General features: G+C 47.0%; 1 protein-coding gene across 1 annotated transcript in view; it reads left to right on the forward strand.

Moving 5' to 3' along the window:
• The window catches only part of LOC105464267 (xylosyltransferase 1), a 368,404-nt gene that overhangs the window by 210,974 nt on the left and 138,433 nt on the right, over window positions 1-18,997 (forward strand). Inside the window, exon 3 of the mRNA XM_011711985.3 lies at window positions 3,104-3,614. Within this exon, the coding sequence (XP_011710287.2) occupies window positions 3,104-3,614 (511 nt within the window). The remainder of the gene's footprint in view (window positions 1-3,103; window positions 3,615-18,997) is intronic.

An 18,997-nucleotide genomic window follows, 5' to 3' on the forward strand; every position in this document is an offset into this window, starting at 1 on the left:
ACTGAAATGGTTTTTCATAGCTTTATTGAATGCCACCCCTGCCCATCAGCTTCATCCCGACAGATGCTGATATGAGCAAAGAGGGTGATTCCCATTCCACTGCAGGGGAGCTCAATGCTTCTCGATTTACCTCTCAGCAAAACACAAGAGGCGTGATACAATAGCAAGTTTTAGAATCGGGCAGATGCAAGTTCACCACCTCCCCAAGATGAATTTGTGCAAATGACTTAACATCCCCAACCTTATTTTCCACCCTTTTCTGTCAGTGCCTACGTTGGAACTTGTTTCCAGGAGTTAAGTGAGATACTCCATCTATGGGCTTAGCATGGCACCTATCACGTGATCCATATTGAAGAATGTATCACAACCAGCGTTGGCTCCTCATTCTATAAAATGTCTAAGCGAATACATCCAGTTGTCAGTACCCTATTAAGTAATACCTGTGAATAACTTACTATGGTGCCTGGCTGGTGGTAAGAGCTCAGAAAATGTGTCTGAGAGGCTGCTTGGGACTCTTCAAGGGCCTCTGGATAGAAAAACGGGGAAAGAGGAACATCAGCAGTGTTTGTTTAGGTTACAAGAATAAAGATGTAGTCTAGGTACCCACCGAAGGGGATTTTTTGTAGGTCTCTGTGGGAGAATAAGACAGATCAGAAGCAGAAGGCCCTCACTTATAGATTAGGATGTAAAAGCCGTTCCTGTGTACCACCAGTGGCCACCCTGTGACCCAATATGGGACAGATCATCTCTTTTTTTCTTGGATCTCTTTCCTTCTTCCTGCCTTGTTAACCTCCCAGCTCCTGCAGCCTCAAACACCACGTGCTTTGTGGCTGCTGCTTACTGTCTCCCTGTGACTTTCTTCAACACAGTAGGCCACTGGCCGGCCTGAAGATTGCAATTTGGAGGTCACACACCTAGAGCAGATTCATTTAGCTGGGCGGGAGGGGTCAGATCTTGCAGTTCAGTGTCAGCTTGCAGTGCTTAAGGGTTTTGGGTGGTGGGTGTAATAAGGATCATACAATTTCTTGGAAGTGGATGGTGTCCCTGGTAGCCCAGAGTGTGGGGTCTGTGGTCTGTCTGGTTTGAATTCCAGCTTCACCACCAACTAGCTGGGTGACCCTGGGCAAGTCACTTGTTCGTGCGTGCTTAGTTCCCCATCTGTAAAATGAAAGTCATAGCCATACTCAGCTTACAGAGTGGCCACAAGGTGTCTTAGTGTCAGAGCCTCCACCAAATAGGAGAAATTCGTGCTTACAGCTAGGAGCAATGGAGCAGAGGCTAGAGGGGCGTCTGTTTTGTTTGTTGTTGTTGTTGTTTGTTTTTTTGTTTTGTTTTGTTTTGTTTTTCTTTGAGACACAATTTAACTCTCACCCAAGCTGGAATACATTGGTGCAATCTCAGCTCACTGCAACCTCTGCCTCACAGGTTCAAGCAATTCTCCTGCCTCAGCTTTCTGAGTTAGCTGAGACTATAGGTGTGCACCACCACCCCTAGCTTTTTTTTTTTTTTTTTTTTGTATTATTAGTAGAGACAGGGTTTTGCCATGTTGGCCAGGCTGGTCTCTAGCTCCTGACCTCAAGTGATCCACCTGCCTCGGCCTCCCAAAGTGCTGGGATTACGGGTGTGAGCCACCACACCCGGTCCTAGGGGTACCTTCTTCTCCAGGCCATCACTAAGTCATATATGGATGGTGAGAAGAGAAACAGTTAACCATGTCCAAGAGGAGGAAGCCTTTTAACTCACACTCCAGCAGAGCAGGGGTCTGTATACATTTTCTTAAAGGGTAGAAATATTTTAGGATAGAAATATTTTAGGCTTTTCAGACCAGTTTCTATTGCAACTATTCACTCTGCTGTTGTATCAGGAAGCAGCCATAGACAATACACAAATGGACAGATGTGGCTGTGTCTTAATAAAACTTTATTTATAAAAAACACGGGCAGTTGTTTGCTGACCTGCTGGGGTGGGAGCGTTGCTGAGGGTCAGCTGCTCTTGGCTACCACTGCAGTTCCGCTGGTCAGGCCCTGACGCCTTTTTCCTTGGGAACTGGTAAAAGGCATATTTCAGCCTTCCTTAAAAGGAAATCTAGCAGGGATGCTGCTCATTGCCCCTGTGTTTCCATAGCAACAAGGGCAGGTGTATGGAGCCATTACTGTTCTATGTGGTTTTAGAGGTCAAGGGGCCATGTTCTAGGACACTGGATACGCTTTCAGATTAAGGCCTTGGGAATGAGCTTCAAGCAGAAGCAGCATGTTGCAGAAACAATTCGGGGCATTGGTTGAATGATGCATTTGATCATTCAACTGATCAAAGTAACCAGGACCCATTTACCCAAAGAGGAGCTGAGTTTGGGGTCCAACCCTTCTAGAAACATCCATGCCACGCGTGGTCTCCAGAATGACTCCTGATCTTTGCCTCGACCCCAAGTGACTTCATCAGTTCTGTTCCACATACACACATGAAGAGCCAAACTCAAGCACAAGAGTGTCACAAGTTTGCATTGCTCTAGGACTTAGCATAAGGTTTATCCTGCAAGGGCTGCATTCCTCTTTAAAAAAAAAAAAAAAAAAAAGCCGCTGGTTTCTTTCCCACAGAATTTACAACGGCTAGGTCTGATTTCTCTTATGGGCATAGATATATGAGCATGTCCTAAAGGCAATGGAATGTATATAATATCCTACCAATATTTTTCCCTTTATAACTTTATTATATCATTTCCAGCCCTTAAGTAAACCATCACAGCACTTTCAGCTGGAATTTAAACAGGACGCTGGAACAAAATGTTTGTTACCCAGTGGCGAAACAATCAAGGAAAGAAACTGACTTGAAAAGGTGTGGTTGATAAGAAGCATTGAGAATCGTAGTCATGGCCCTTTAGAGCTTGAAAAAGCCTTCGTTTCTGGTTGGAGCATCTCGTATTTCCAGATGGGGAAACTGAGGTCCAGAGAGAAACATCTTACCAGAGGTTAAACCAGTAGCAAAAGTGGGATGTGAAACTATGGCCCAGGCTTCCATGTGCGTATGACTCACTCTCCTAAGGCCAGTCCACTTAGCGTGATCGCTCAGTCAAGTTTCTCTTCTCTTTCTCTCCCCTCTTCTCCAGGATGGCTACTTTTCTCACCGGCCAAAAGAGAAAGTGCGAACAGACAGCAACAACGAGAACTCTGTCCCCAAAGACTTTGAGAATGTTGACAACAGCAACTTCGCACCCAGGACTCAAAAGCAGAAGCACCAGCCTGAGTTGGCGAAGAAGCCACCGAGTAGACAGAAGGAGCTTTTGAAAAGGAAGCTGGAACAGCAGGAGAAAGGAAAAGGACATGCATTCCCTGGGAAAGGCCCCGGTGAGGTGCTGCCTCCCGGGGACAGAGCCGCAGCCAACAGCAGCCGTGGGAAGGATGTGTCCAGACTGCCTCATGCCAGGAAAACTGGGGGCAGCTCCCCCGAGACCAAGTATGACCAGCCCCCCAAGTGTGACATCTCGGGCAAGGAGGCCATCTCTGCCCTGTCCCGTGCTAAGTCCAAGCACTGCCGCCAGGAGATTGGGGAGACCTACTGCCGCCACAAGTTAGGGCTGCTGATGCCTGAGAAGGTGACTCGGTTCTGCCCCCTGGAGGGTAAGTTCCAGCCCCAGTGGCTCAGAGAGAGATCTGGCCACTTCCTCCTCCTGCCCAGCCCCATTCTGCTCACCTTCTCAGAGCTCCTGAGAACGGCTGCCCTGTTTTCCAAACCCCGGATGAGCACGCGAGATCTAATGTGTTCTAGTACTCCCTGAATGCTGAAGTCTTGTATCAGAAAATTTTTGTAAAATCAGATTACCTGTTGTAGGTGCTTTAACCCATTGCGTTTATGGCAAAGGATGAAATTAGAGTGAAATCGGGAGCTGATGTGACGTTTGCAGGAGCCAAGGGAGCTGTACTGATATGGTTTGGTTTCTCTCTCAGCAGGATACTGAGATGAGAATTGACATGAATATACTGTAATTGATTATGATTTGAGAGGTTTCTAATTGGTTGCATTAACTTCAGAGGCTCTGTCCATTTTTCTTTACTGAAAATTTCTTTCCCTCTTCTTTTTCTTCCTCATTTGCTTCCTATTTCCCTTCTTCTTTCCTTCCCATTCCTTTATTTTCATTCTCCTTTTACCTCCCTTCCTTTATTTTCTTCCTGCTTTCTTTCTTCCATTCCTTTTCTTCCTTCTCTCTTCTCATTCCCTTCCTTATTTTCCTCTCTTCCCCCTTCCTTCTTTCCTATTTCCTTTCTTCCTTATTTTAATTTTCTCTCCTTTCTTTTCTTCCTGTTTTCTTTCTTCCCTTATTACATTCCTTCCTGCTTTTTTCCCTCTTCTTTCCTAATTTTTCTCTCCTCCTTCCCTCCTTTCTTTCCCTCCCTCCCTCCCTCCCTCCCTCCCTCCCTCCCTCCCTCCCTTCCTTCCTTCCTTCCTTCCTTCCTTCCTTCCTTCCTTCCTTCCTTCCTTCCTTCCACGTTTCCTTGCTCTTTCCTTTTCCCCTCCCTGTTTCCCCTCACTGGCACTCTTCTGTGTGCTGATGACCTGGTGGTAAACCAGCTCTCTTGCTGAGACATAGGGAGGGATCAGAGCTCTGATCCAGAAATTCACAGGCAGAGTGGAGGGGCCCTCTGAAGATGGGGAGACCAGTTTCACTAGCACATGTGTAATCATGCCATTGATGTATATTTCTTGGTGGTGATTTTCCCCTTCTCTAGTGCCCATGGAAGGGGAATGACAGCAGCCGCAGGTGGCTAGTGAGGTTTCGCTATGTGCTGGACACCGCACCAGGCTCTGTGCAGTCAATTTGTTAATGACATCCACCACTCCGTGAGGCTGATGCTGATGTCATGAGCCCAATGTTTTTCAGATGAGAGATGTAAAATGCCTCTCCCAAGGTCACATGGCCTTTAAGTGACCTTTACAAGCTTACTGTTATGAAAGGAAATTTCAGACCCACTCAGAGTAGACAGAACCCCAAGGTACCCATGACCCAGCCACGTGGTCGCTGGTCATTGACTCGTGGTCACTGTTGTTTAGGGCATGTCCCCTTCCCTCCCGCTAGCCCCTGCCACCTTAGCTTACGATAATCCAGCCTCTGGGAACACTCTCAAATTTTATTTTTTCCTCGAAGAAGATCTTACTTCGCAAAACGTTTGTGAATTCGTTTGCTCAGTGGTTTTCTCTGTGGAGAGGGTGACAGCATCCAAAAGGCACCTTCCCACAAAGAGTCGGGGCCACTAGCAACAAACAGAGAGGAATGCATTTGAAATAAACGGGTGTGGATTTCATTCAAGCTCAGCTACCAGCTAATAGGGAGAGTCCTTTCTGCTCTCAGGTCCTGGATTTCTTATCTGTTCAGGGAGCAGCTTGTATTCTAGGGGTCTTTTTGCTCCACCATCCCTGGGAGCCTACTTCACTATTGACTCCTGGCCATCCCTCCTTCTCATTGGGCCACACTGCAAAGCCAGCCCAGCTGTCCCTCACAAAGTGGCCAGAGGTTCACAATACTCCCTTGTTGCTTCTAAATCCAAATGCCAACACCTGCTTTTGTTATCACCAAAGGTAAAAGACCCTTAAATGAGCATGGAGGCCAGCAAGGAGGCAACAGAGAGCTCTGGGGGCTCCAGTGGGGTTGGGGGCATGTCAGAGTCAAGCTAGATGGAGTTTGGGGAGGTGTCAGGGTCAACAGATACAGCTGGAAGGGATCCACTGAGGTGCTGCTCAGTGTCAAAGCATAGAGTCAGAGAATCAAGCCAGCTGCAGAACTGGAGAGTAAGGGCTTTCCGTTCCCCCAGCATTGGTGAATCCAGGAGCTACAAAAGGCTTTGCCTGGTGTCCCCCTGAGAAGGCAGATGCTCAGTTCACACAGCTCTCTTGATGCAGAAAGGAAGTGCAACATGAGAATCGCTCCCCAGAAAAGTAGCCTAGAAAGATCTCTTAGAGAACTCTTCCTTCGATTCCCTGGACAGATAAGGACATGAGGCTCATAGAGGGGAAGAGACCTATGCCAGGTCACCCAGTTCATTAGAGGTGGTTTTCATTTTAAATATGTGCCTCTGTGTTTAGCACTGGTCACAGAAGAGAGGATTTAGATGAGATAGGAGGTGGCCATATACACTAAGTACACAGAAAGAGGGCTGGATGGACAGACAGCAAACCTTCCTTGTGGGCCCTATCTGCAGGGATGGGGTGGCAGCAGGGACAGCTTTAACAAGTGCATCTATATTATTTTAGTTTCTAGTAGCAAGCATGTGTCTATGCAGTACTTTTGTTTCATATCTGGTTTCGTGTGTGTGTGTGTGTGTGCGTGTGTGTGTTTTGTTGTTGTTGTTTTTGACAGTCTCACTCTGTCGCCCAGGCTGGAGCGCAGTGGCACCATCTTAGATCACTGCAGCCTTCACCTCTCAGGTTCAGGTGATTCTCCTGCCTCTGCCTCCCGAGTAGCTGAGATTCTAGGTGCCTGCCACCACACCTGGATAATTGTTGTATTTTTAGTAGAAGTGGGTTTTCACCATATTGGCCACGTTGATCTCAAACTCCTGACCTCAAATGATCCACACACCTCGGCCTCCCAGAGTAGCTGGGATTACAGGCCTGGACCACAGTGCCTGGCCTACACAATCCTTTCAAATGGAAAGATTTAGAAAGGAAAGCTTCCTTTCTCCCTTGCAGTTTCAGCCTTGTCTAAGTGGTCCAGGTGGTTCCTGTCCATATTCTTGATTAGCTTTGGCACATAGAGTGTAGCAGTAATTAAGTGGAGTGCAGCGTTTCCAGAATCTTTTGTTAACCTGTGCCTGGCGGAGAAGTTTTGGAGGCCTGAGTTGAATGCCATTCCATGAGGATAATATTGAGCTCTTTCTGTATATCAGGGATAGCACGTTTGTTCTGGGAAGGGCCAGATCTTAAGTATTTGAAGATTTGGGGGCCAGTCTTCGTCACAACTATTCAAGTCTGCCGTCCGTCATAGGGCAGAAGCAGCCAGAGACCACACATACACAAATGCGCTATGTTCCCATTAAACCTAACTTATAGAAATAGGCCAGCTGGGCGTGGTGGTTCACGCCTGTAACCCCAGCACTTTGGGAAACTGAGGCAGGCAGATCATTTGAGGTCAGGAGTTCAAGACCAACCTGGCCAACATGGCGAAACCTCACCTCTACTGAAAATACAAAAAAAATTAGCTGGATATGGTGTCGTGCACCTGTCATCCCAGCTACTCTGGAAGCTGAGGCAGGAGAATTGCTTGAACCCGAGGGACAGAGATTGCAGTGAGCTGAGATCGTGCCACTGCACTCCAGCCTGGGAGACAGAGCAAGACTCCATCTCAAAAAAAAAAAAGAAAGAAAAACAAAGAATAGGCCATGGGCCAGATTTGGCCCTTGGGCTTTAGTTTTCTTATCCCTGCAAAATGCTATTACTGTCTATAGTTGGCTCTTGAAGAATTCTGGGGTTACGGGTGCCAACCTCCTTGCAGTCAAAAACTAGAGCACAACTTTTGACTCCCCCAGAACCTTAACTGATAATAGCCTACCACTGACTGAAAACTTACTGGTAGCATAAACAGTTGATAAACACACATTTTATATGTTACTTGCATTATATACTGTCTAGGCCAGGCACTGTGGCTCATGCCTATAATCCCAGCACTTTGGGAGGCCGAGGCAGGTGGATCGTCCGAGGTCATCAGTTCAAGACCAGCCTGGGCAACATGGTAAGACCCTGTCTCTACTGAAAATACAAAAATTAGCCAGGTGGGGTGGTGCATGCCTGTAATCCCAGCTACTTGGGAGGCTGAGGCAGGAGAATCGCTTAAGCTCGGGAGGTGGAGGCTGCAGTGAGCTGAGATTGTGCCACTGCACTGCAGCCTGGGCAATACAGCGAGACTCTGTCCAAAAAAATATATAAATAAATAAATGTAAGTAAGCTAGAGAAAAGAAGTTAAGAAAATCATAAGGAGGAGAAAGTATGTTTACTGTTCACTAAGTGGGAGTGGATCATCATAAAGGCCTTCATCCTTGTTTTTATGTTGAGTTGAGGAGAAGGAGGAGAGGTTGGTATTATTGCTGTCTCAGGGATGGCAGGAGGGAAGAAAATCTGTGTATAAATGGACCCGTAGAGTTCAAACCTGTGTTGTTCAAGGGTCATCTGTGCTAATATATGCAAGACTGCCTTGTCACACTGTGTCCCCACACCAGCCCTACAGGCTAAGTCTATCGTGAACCCTTTTTGTCAGTGAGGAAATTGAGGCTCAAGAAAGGGGAGTCCTTGGCGAGAAACACATGGCCAGCAGATGACAGAGCTGGTATTGGAACTCATGTTACAGAGCCTGCATCCTTTTCCATAAGCCTGTCCCTCTTGGGGAGGCAAAAGGGTCACTTTATCTCAAATTGTCAAGCCCCAAAGCTGTTCTCCCACCTGTAGGCGGTCTCTCTCTCTCTCTCCCTGGTGCCAGTAGAGTGAGTTCCAAGGGAGAAGGCAGGGCATTATTGGGAAACAAGGGGGGCTGGTGCTGTCTATGGTTAAGAGCCTGGGGTGGTGGAGCCAGACCACTTGGATCCGAATCCCAGATGTCCCATGCACAAGCTGTAGGACTTTGGACAAGTTGCTTGACTTCTCTGTGCCTCGGTTTCTCCATCTGTAAAGGGGAGATGAGCATCATCACCCTTAGCTTAGGGGGTTTCCAAGGGCCTAGTTCACAGCTGAGAACTGTGCCTGGTAGTGCTAGTGTACATTGCATCCCTATTTGCTTTATGACCGCTCCACAATTGTTCAGAAAAATCAAAACCTCAGCATCTTAGGCCAGGGCTTCCTGCACTTCTCCTGGTCATGCTGAGGTTATCTCCAAATGGCTTTGCAGTGTGAGTTTACTGGGGATTGTCCTGAGACCTTTGCTGCACTGGCCAGGATGATACCCCCTCCCAGGACCTGTGAGCTGGTTAATAAGATTGGCATTTAAAAGCCATTGCACACCCAGCCTCGGCGACGCTTTAATTTGCTACACCACAGACTCCCCCTTTTGCAATAAATTTACTGTGAATAGACTAATTGCAAAATAACCCTAATTGGGTAGTTATCAATGAACAACTTCCCATGGAACAAAACGGCTTACAATTAATAGCATTTAAGCCATAAACTATTCTTCTGCAGAAAGCTAAGATGTAATTACACCCCATACGGAGATCGTGTTCCCTTTCTGGAAACCATGACACCCGGATTTCCCTCTGCTTAGGAGGGATTTGAGCTTCAGCCCAGTGGTCCTTTTATTTCTTTGCTAAATGTGGAGACGGAGACAGGGGTGGAGGGAAATTTAATATATGAGTAACTATTCATATACATATGTGCATACACACAGATGGATGCCCTGTGTTTCTCATTTTGCTTAACGCAACATCACCCAAACTGCAGCCAAGAGTATGCCGGAAGTTGAATATAATTAAGGAAACAATTCCTCATGGCTGCAAGTCTGAAACATTCAGGGGAAGAGAAATAGATTTTAAATGTTGACTTTGGTAATGGGCCCCCACACCCCCCATCCCTCGCGCTGTCTGTCCCCTCGCCCCACCACCACTAGGGAAAATGTCGAGTCCAGAAGCTTAGGAGATGGTTTGCTTTCTGTGAGGCATTCCTTGCTCTCGTGACTTTTCTCCTTTGCTCTCCAAAGAAGAGGGATTTAGAAGGAAGCCCTAGCTCCATCCCTTTTCGGGGACATCCCTGTCCACTGGCAGCCATGCAGAGGGAGATGCAGTGAGGTTTGGGGAGGGGACTCTGCTGCATCAGCCCCCAGGGATGTCCTCAGAGAAACTTGTTTCTAGCTACACACCCTAGGGTCTCTGGTTATTCAACTGGAGTCCCTAGTGTTTCAGGGGAATGAACCAGGTCGGATTGAAGGTCAAGGACAGCTTGGACAAGGGGGTTTAATTCCTGGCTCTGCCATTACTCGTGACAGGACCCTAGCCTCTCAGTGACTCGGTCTCCACAGTAAAATGGACACAAAAACTCATCTTCTGTCTTTATAGGGTGGTTGGCTGAAATGAGACAATGCATATAAAATGCTGAGTGCATTGGGGAAGTTAAATGGATATGCTTGGCTTGTTAGTATTACCGCAATTACTTTCTTTTTCTTTCTTTTTTTCCGCAATTACTTTTGCGTCAACCTAATAGTGGCGAAGGAGGAGTTGTATAATTGAAGGGGCGACAAGAAGAGGAAAGGAGAGGAAAGGGTTGCTTTGATAGTATCAGCCATTGCTCAGCCACATCTTGCTGGGTCTGCTCTTCAGACACAGCCCCAGTAGCTTCCAGTCCTCCCCAGCCCCCTCCCTGTCCCCGCAACTCCCACTCACCCCACTTTGGCTGTTACCTCTTGCCTCTCGAGATCCCATCCTGAATGCGCTTCCTCTGGGAAGCCTTCCAGGACCACCTCTTCCCCAGAAGCTCTGGTCCAGGGAACACACGGATCCTAGGTGAAGGGCGTACCTCTGCCCCTTTCATTGTCAAAGCGCCAGCTGACAGGTGACACAGCTTTTTCTGCCTCATTACATTTTGAACACTTGCATGTCAGCAAGCGCCCTCCGTGCAGTGGCGCTCACGGCCACCAGCTACCCTGTGTCTTGAGTTAAAACGTCCCAAGGAAGGCCCTGCTGGCTCCTTGGGTTGCTCCTGCATTTCTTCACCCTTGTTAGGTCTTGTTAAGACACCACATAGATGCTGTAAGTGACCTGTGGGTCTGCAGTCTAGACATCTGGGTGGAGAATTAGAAATGAAAAATGTGAGAAGTTCCAGGGATGGTGATTGGCTGGGAGCAGGGTGGGCTGGACTTGAGCGGAGAACCCAGGTCTGGGCGTCTGAGTGAAGGTGGCAGTTCTCCAATGGGTGATGGACAAAGGAAGTTGCACATGGCTGGGGAACCTGGCGCAGTTGATAGGGATGAGGATGAACAGAAGGGGATCCTTTGTGGCAGCAGCAAACTGCCTTTACCCATCAGTCTTTGCAGGAATGGATTTTTGGAATGGGGATGTTTGGGGGAAGGCTGGCCACTCGCTGCAGAGACAGACTGGCAGGTGGTACTGCCAGCTGCTTAAGGGCAGTCTCTTCTATATCCCTGGGGACGGTGGGGTAACTACACAGCATGAGTAGCCAGCTTCTAGAAGGCGTGACTGACAGCCGCAATGGAGGGAAAATAGAACTGGGGGTGTCACAAGTGGCCCCAGGTAAGTACCTCAGTTTCCCCATTTGTCAGCCAGAGATACTAGTTTCTCCCAGGTCCTTTGCTGTATCACCAGTGATGAGAAAATGAGGGAATAACTACGAAAAGTTAAAAGGTACCACGCTAATGAGAGTGATGTGATGAAGCCACATTGACCTGGAACAGCTTGGCCAAGTGGGTGGGGAGGAGCTATTCACCTCTACTGTTGTAGCGTGAAAGCTGCCATAAACACACATCAACAAATGACCATCGTGGGCATGCCTCAGTTAAAGTCATTTATGGTCACCGAAATGTGGGTTTCACATAATTTTCACTTTCCCAAGGCCACCCTTGCAGTTCCAACTGGGCCCTTTGACATCTCATTCTGGGGAGTCCAGCAAAGAAGAGGTATCTAGGAGCACTTCACTGGAGTTGGACAAAACTAGTCCCAAAGGTCTTCCTTGGGCTTTCTAGGGAAAGGCAAGAGACTAGCAAATCCAGAGGAAATCAGCAGACCCATTCATTGGTCAGCCACCACGTTCAAGGCTATGCTCCTGGACAGAGCCTCACACACACGGTTTCTGTAAAAGGCCAGATCATCAATATTTGGGACTTTATAAAATGCGTGGTCTCTGTCTCAGCTATTCAGCTCTACTGTTGTAGCGTGAAGGCTGCCATAAGCACACATCAACAAATGACCATCGTGGGCATGCTTCAATTAAAGTCATTTATGGTCCCCGAAATGTGGGTTTCACATAATTTTCACTTGTTGTGAAATGCTGTTCTACTTCTGATTTGTTTTCTACCCACTTAAGAATGTAAAAACCATTCTTAGCTCAAGGGCCATGCCAAAATAGACAGCTACTGGCTGTGGTTTACCAATCCTTGTTCTAGGACCTGGGGTTAGAACAGTGAACAAGAGCAGAGAACACCTTGTCCCACTTGGACACCATGTCCATTGGTTCTGGGAATCAATTGTGCGTCTAGATGACTGTACCCTCAGGGAGCTTCTACCTGAATAGGGGAGACCAGAGGTGACAAGTGAATAGTCACATCTGCAATCTAATGTTTGGATATGACTCAAATGATTTTTTTGAAGACATAGAGCAGGGTGAGAGGACAGGTGAGGTGGGGACCATTTAGATAGGTGCCTACAGGCCATGGGTGGTGGCTCACACCTGTAATCTCAGCACTTTGGGAGGCCAAGGTGGGTGGAGTGCTTGAGGCCAGGAGTTCGAGACCAGCCTGGCCAACATGGAGAAACACCATCTCTACTAAAACAAAACAAAACAAAACAGAAGTTAGGCAGGTGTGGTGGCGCATGTCTAATCCCAGCTACTCAAGAGAGTGAGGCATGAGAATCGCTTCAACCCAGGAGGTGGAGGTTGCAGTGAGCTGAGATCACACCACTGCACTCCAACCTGGGTGGCACAGCAAGACTTTATCTCAAAACAAACAAACAAACAAAAAAACTACTTAGGTGCATAGAGAAGGAACAGAAATAGATTTGGTCTCATTGTGGAAGAACTTACTAAGAATTAAACTGCTTGCGAATGGAACAGTTCCTAGTCTTTGGATATGCTGAGTTCATTTATTCATTTAATATTTATCAAGAGGCTACTTTGTGCCTGACATTAGATGATGGGGAAAGACATGCCAAGGGCCTGATCATACTCATCTTTGACTGTCTCATGCTTGGCATATCATAAGCCTCTGTCTTGCCCTCACTGGGAAAGAAGATAACGTGGTTGCTTTTGGCCTCAGTGGCTCAACCTCCCTTCATCCTGGGGTCTCTACAGAGGCCTGTGTGCACCAAGCAAAGTGATGGAAATATAGGCATCTAGAGTCTCAATGGAGGTGGTGTTCTGAGCATGGCATCTACCACCTGGGACCTGAAACTGTTTGTCTCCAGCTCCCTTCAGTATACCCTCATTCAGCAATTAGTCATCGAGTATCCCCTGTCGTGCCAGGAACTAGTTTGGATGGATTCATTTGGGAGGAAAGCAGACAGAATCCCTGTCCTCAGGGAGCTTGCAGCCTGTTTAAGGTGGGTAGTGAAACACAGGGACAAATGATCATTAAAATGTGCATGTAGGCCAGGTGTGGTGGCTCATGCCTGTCATCCCAGCACTGTGGGAGGCAGGTGGATCTTGAGGTCAGGAGTTTGATACCAGCCTAGCCAACATGGTGAAACCCCGTCTCCACTAAAAATACACAAATTAGCTGTGTCGCAGCTACTCAGGAGGCTGAGGCATGAGAATCACTGTAGCTTGGGAGAAGGAGCTTGCAGTGAGCTGAGGCTACACTATTGCACTCCAGCCTGGATGACAGAGTGAGACTCCATCTCAAAAAAAAAAAAAAAAAAAAATTCACATGTAGAATTGCAACAGCAATTCTGGGGAGATGCACAGTTGTGTTTTATCATTGAGCTAAGAGATGAAGGGTGGTAAAAGTTAACTAGAGGAAAGGCTGAAGGGGAACATTCCAGGTCAAGGGAGCATCATGTGCAAAGGCCCTCGGGTGGGAAGAGGTGTTGCTAGTTTAAAACACTCACAAGACCAACAGGGGACCTCTGGCTATAAGCAAAAAGGTTAATCTGCTCATAGGCCAAGTTGTAATCCTAAAAGTGCTGGATTTAGAGGATCTGTGTGTTTGCTTTGAGCAAGGAGAATGGAAGTAGAGGCATCTCTCAGTACTGAACTGAAATTGCCAGAGACCTGAGGGGAAGGTAGGCCCCCCTGTATTAGTCTGTTCTCATGCTGCTGATAAAGACTTACCTGAGACTGGATAATTTATAAAGAAAAATATGTTTAATGGACTCACAGTTCCATGTGGCTGGGGAGGCCTCAAAATCATGGTGGAAGGCAAAATCTTATATTGTGGCAGGCAAGAGAAAGAGCTTGTGCAGGGAAACTCCTGTTTATAAAACCATCAGATCTCATGAGACTTATTCACTATCAAGAGAACAGCAAGGGAAAAACTCACCCCCATGATTCAGTTACCTCCACCAGGTTCCTTCCACAACACATGGGAATTATGGGAGCTACCATTTAAGATTTGGGTGGGGACACAGCCAACCATATCAGCCCCAAAAATAGGGCTCTGGCAGGCTGAGACTGGGGGGGCAGGTCTCACATCCTTTCTCCACAGAATTATGCTTCTTCCACTTTTGAGACCTGAACAAGAGGTCATCTTGGATCAGGAGAGCAACCCCTGTCCCCAAGTTCTTAGCCCTGGACTTAGGGTACACATCCTTGGGAGGTCCTGCCTCCTGTTACATTGTTGTTTCTCATGACAGCCAAGCCATGGAAGGAAATCCTCAGTGCCTCCAGCAATGGCATAGACTCAGTGTCCTGGGCTGTTTCACTGTCATTGAGCTGACACTGGATTAGGAGAAGCCTTTGAACCAGACTCAACTCAAAAGACTCGTGGCCCCTCTGCCACTTGATCGGCTGTAAAAGCCTTGAACAAGGCACTTGTGTTCTCTGAGCCTCACGTCTTTCCTATAAAACAGATTGCACAAGTGCCTCCTCTGCCTCCTCAGGTTGCTGAATGAAATACTGTATTTGAGTGTACTTTCATTATTCCATCGGTCTAGCCAGTAAATATTTACCAAGCACCTGTTACAACTCAGCAATAGGCCACCTCTCGATTGGCAGCTCTTGTGGTTCTGGAAGCCTGCAGGTGGGCATGGGAGACTTGCTTCCGTGGCAGGGTGGTTTGTGATGCTTTTCTTGGCGTTCCATGAATTCTTGCCCAGTAGCTGCCTCAGAACAAGGCAGAGAATAGAGATTTGAAGAGCGCACAGAATTCTTGCTCCAGGAGAGGCTTGCTCCCTTGGGCACAACTGATTGTGTGTCTGCCACCCAGGGCCCCCAAAACAGGATTTCTCCAAGAAGGAAGGAACCCAGACATGGCCAATGAAAGAAAGAAAGAAAGAGAGAGAGAGAGAGAAAGAAAGAAAAGTAAGAAAGCCTTAGAGTGAAAGGACTAGCTCTCTCTCCTTTCTGCGTAAGTCAACAAAACTAGCTGGCCTTTTCTCCTGTCTCAGATTTTTTGGCAGTCCAGAGCTGAGATTTCGTATCAATGCCGCTTCCTCCTGGAAGCCTTCTGTGATGCTGTCTCCCGACACTGTACCTCTCAAAGTCTGTGTGAGGTGTTCAAGCTGTGTGCCCCCAAACCACCTTGCCTGTTCCCTGCTGGGGCACATGTCACAGGATAGCGTGGTTGCTAGAGTCCTCCGTGGCCCACACTGAGCCACAAGGGCTGAGTCCCCTTCATGCTCTTGGGGACCCTGAGTTGAGACTGGCTGCTATAGCAGATCCTGAGTCTCCACCATTGGATCTCCAGCCCCTGCGTGCACGGGGCTAGGACATGAGAACCCACATTTCTTAGGCACTTCCTGAATGCCAGGTGTGGAGGCAAGCACTTTTCATGTGTGATCTCATCGCGACTCCTGCACGGCCCCGGAGAAAGGATGTTCTCTAGTCCCGTTGAACAGATGAAGAAATTGAGCCTCAGAGAGGTTAAGTAGCTTGCACAGGGTCACATTTGCAAGTGACAGACCTTGGACTCAAACCCAGTTCTGCCTGACTTCAAAACCCATGCCTTAGCTTGTCTGCTCTGCGGTACCCTTAGTAAATGTGGAATCAGATGTGTTAAATGACTGATCTAGCTTCTCCAGAGATAAAGGAAAATGCACCGCATGTTAGTCAACACCTTTCTCTAGCTATTGGTATTTGTTATTCACCTTCTCTGCAGCCAGAAAAAACAGGGAGCTAAGGTCTCTACAAGAAACTGCTCTTAAATAATAATGCTTAACCTCTACATAGGGATTATTAAATGCCAAGGGCTATCCTAAGAAGGTTTAGCTACATTAACTCATTTATTCCTCATTAACAACTTTGTATTCAAGGAAGTTGAGATACACAGAGAGAGAAAACTTACCCAGATTTACACATTTCACCAGTAGCAGAGACAGGCTCTGAGCTCAGAGACTTTGGTTCCAGTGGCATGGCAAGGGCCTTAACCACTGCACTTTGGTGTCTGTAGGAGCACCTGCATTCAGGCTGAAGCAAGCCCTACCACTGCACTTTGGTGTCTGTAGGAGCACCTGCATTCAGGCTGAAGCAAGCCCTTTGCAGCTTTCATTTCCTCCTTTTGCTCAATCTGTCTGTTGTAAAGAGACCCACACAGTCAGATAATTCACCTGTTTTTGGAGGGGGGCGCTGATCCCATCCAAGACACTAAGGACTTGTGTTTGAAGTCAGTTCATTGCCTGGGGTGAGAAATAGCCAGCCGCGGTTACCTCCCATTTCTCTGCCAGTTTCTAGTTGCTGTGGTATATTTGTGTTAGTGTAAAAATGACAAAGCAATAATTTTTCATTGTATCCTTCAGTCACCCATGAGAGATTGGATTTAGGTCACAATTTATTACCCCATGGAATTGAATTCAATTTTTAACACCATGTCAGCCATTCTGGTATTAGAGCCTTTTAATGGCTGTGAAATTTATACAATGATAAGGTAATTTAAAACATATGTAGGAAGAACATCAGACAAATTGATGTGTATAGAACCCTGTGGTAAAAATTGAATAGGAGATAAACACGGAAAATGGTGATTGATTAAGAGACGGTTGAAATAGTGCTTGCTTTGATAAACTCTTAATGGCGAAATTAGTAAACTAATTTATTCTTTGCAATTTTGAGGAGGGTTTATGTTGCCCTAAATCAGAATCGAGGCTGAGCCACAAAGCGCAAATTAATAGCTCACCTCCAAGTGTGGCATGGATAGAGTGAGAAACCTTTCAGAGGAACTGGGAGGCTGCCAAGAGCCAGTCCCCCGTGACGTTTCCAGCGACCAAAGCGAAAAGATGGTGAGAAGGCAGAGAAAGGAGAATTCTCTTCACAATTTGTAAGAACTTGCCCAAATAATGCAGAAAGAATGTTTGTTAAAATCTAATTCCTTAAGTCAAGACTGTATACATTCTCATTATTTTAAAAAACTGAAACATTGCAGATAAGGGGAAAATCCATCTTGATCCGTCAGTCCCATCTGAGCAGTGGCACTTGTGTGTACATTTTTGTTTTTCTTTAGATATCTAAACTCAACACATGTCAAAAAAAGAAAGAGTGTGGTTTTGTGACAGGGGAATCATAAATCATATGAAACTGATGTATAAATCTGAAACTTGTAAAAATATATTAATAGTATCTGACTGTGGGATGTAAGAATTCACAAGTTACATGATTTTTTTTTTTTTTTTTTTTGCACATGTCTAGGTCTGAGATCTGTTTCCTTGCCTGGTGCTAGAGACCTAAGTTATTTCTTTATAGTAGCTGACCATATTACTCTGTGTATGGATACACCACATTGTAATTGCTCATTCCCCTATTGAGGGACATTTAGGTCGTGGCCAGTTTTTTGCTATACTAAGTGACTGTTTTCTCAGATCTCTCAAAGATGTACATAACTAGTACCATTCTGGATACATCAGAGAAAAGCTAATTTGATATCTACAGTGGATGCCCCAGAGCGTTCGAGCTGAATTCTCTTGGGGACCCTGAGTTGAGACTGGGTGCTACAGAGCATCCTGAGAAATGGTATTGGCAGGTCAAACAGCTTGCCCATTTTAAATTTTAATAGACAGCATCAAACTGCCCTGTAAAAAGCCTATACTGGTTATAACAGCATATCCTGTATTGGTCACCAACAGGACCTTGGCAGCTTCTAAAACATCCTCATTGTCCATCCTGCATTCTGCCTGGGATCCCTCTTCGGGTTTCACGTTAGTAACATCTCTCGTGCCTGGTCCTCCGAGATCCCAGCAATTGTCTTTTGTGGTCAAAGACAGTGCTTGCCAGGCATGCCTGGGCTGGTGTTGGAAACAGAGCCCCTGGGCCCCACCCCCAGGGATTCTGACCCAGGTCAAGGACAGAATCTGAGAAGTGATACTTCTACCAGAGGCTGCTGCCTCTCCAGAACCACACTTTGAGAAGCCCAGACCTGAGAGAACATCCTGTCCCCCCCAGTTCTGCCCTTTCCCTGATTCAGTGGTTTGCAACCAGGGCCACTGAGCCCCTCGGGACATCTGGCCTTGCCTAGAGACATTTGGTTGTCTCGACTGGGAAAGGGGGTTCTACTGGCATCTAATGCATAGAGACCAGGGATACAGCTCAGCATCCTGCAAAGGACAGTCCCACAATAATTTTTCAGTCCAAAATGTCCCTGGTGCCATGGCCAAGCACGGTGGGAGACCCGCACATCTGCTTCCTCTCCATGGGGCAAGTTCACACTCGATATGGACGCATTGGCATCCGCAGTCTCACTCCTGGGCGTGAAAAGCCTCCCCCTCACCCCTCTGACTTTCTCAGCCCTTGATGACTCTTAGCCCCCTGAAGACCCCTCTCCCCAGCCTGAAGAGCCCATAATGGGACACCTCACATCAATTGTTGGCTGTTGCCGCCCCTTGTGCTAAGCACATAGAACTGTGCTTAGCCGTGAAAGCTTGAGTCGGTTGGCCTGGGTTTGAATTCTGGCTGTGCCCCTCCCTCACTCTGGGACCTTGTGCAAGGGACTTCACTGCTCTGTTGCCTGATCTTTAATCTATAAAATGGGGATGATGGTTGACATCTGGTTTGCCCAGGACAATCCCCATCTATGCCTGCCGTCCTGGTATAGTTAGTAATGGAACCCCTTTTCCTCTCAGGAGTTCTCTGGTCTCACTCTAACCTGACGAGGATTCTCCTATAGAGTGAGACTGGATGATTTGTTTCAGATAATTCATTTGACCTTTAGGGAGCCATG

This window comes from Macaca nemestrina, chromosome 18, assembly GCF_043159975.1.
Source record: "Macaca nemestrina isolate mMacNem1 chromosome 18, mMacNem.hap1, whole genome shotgun sequence".
Lineage (NCBI taxonomy): Eukaryota > Metazoa > Chordata > Mammalia > Primates > Cercopithecidae > Macaca > Macaca nemestrina.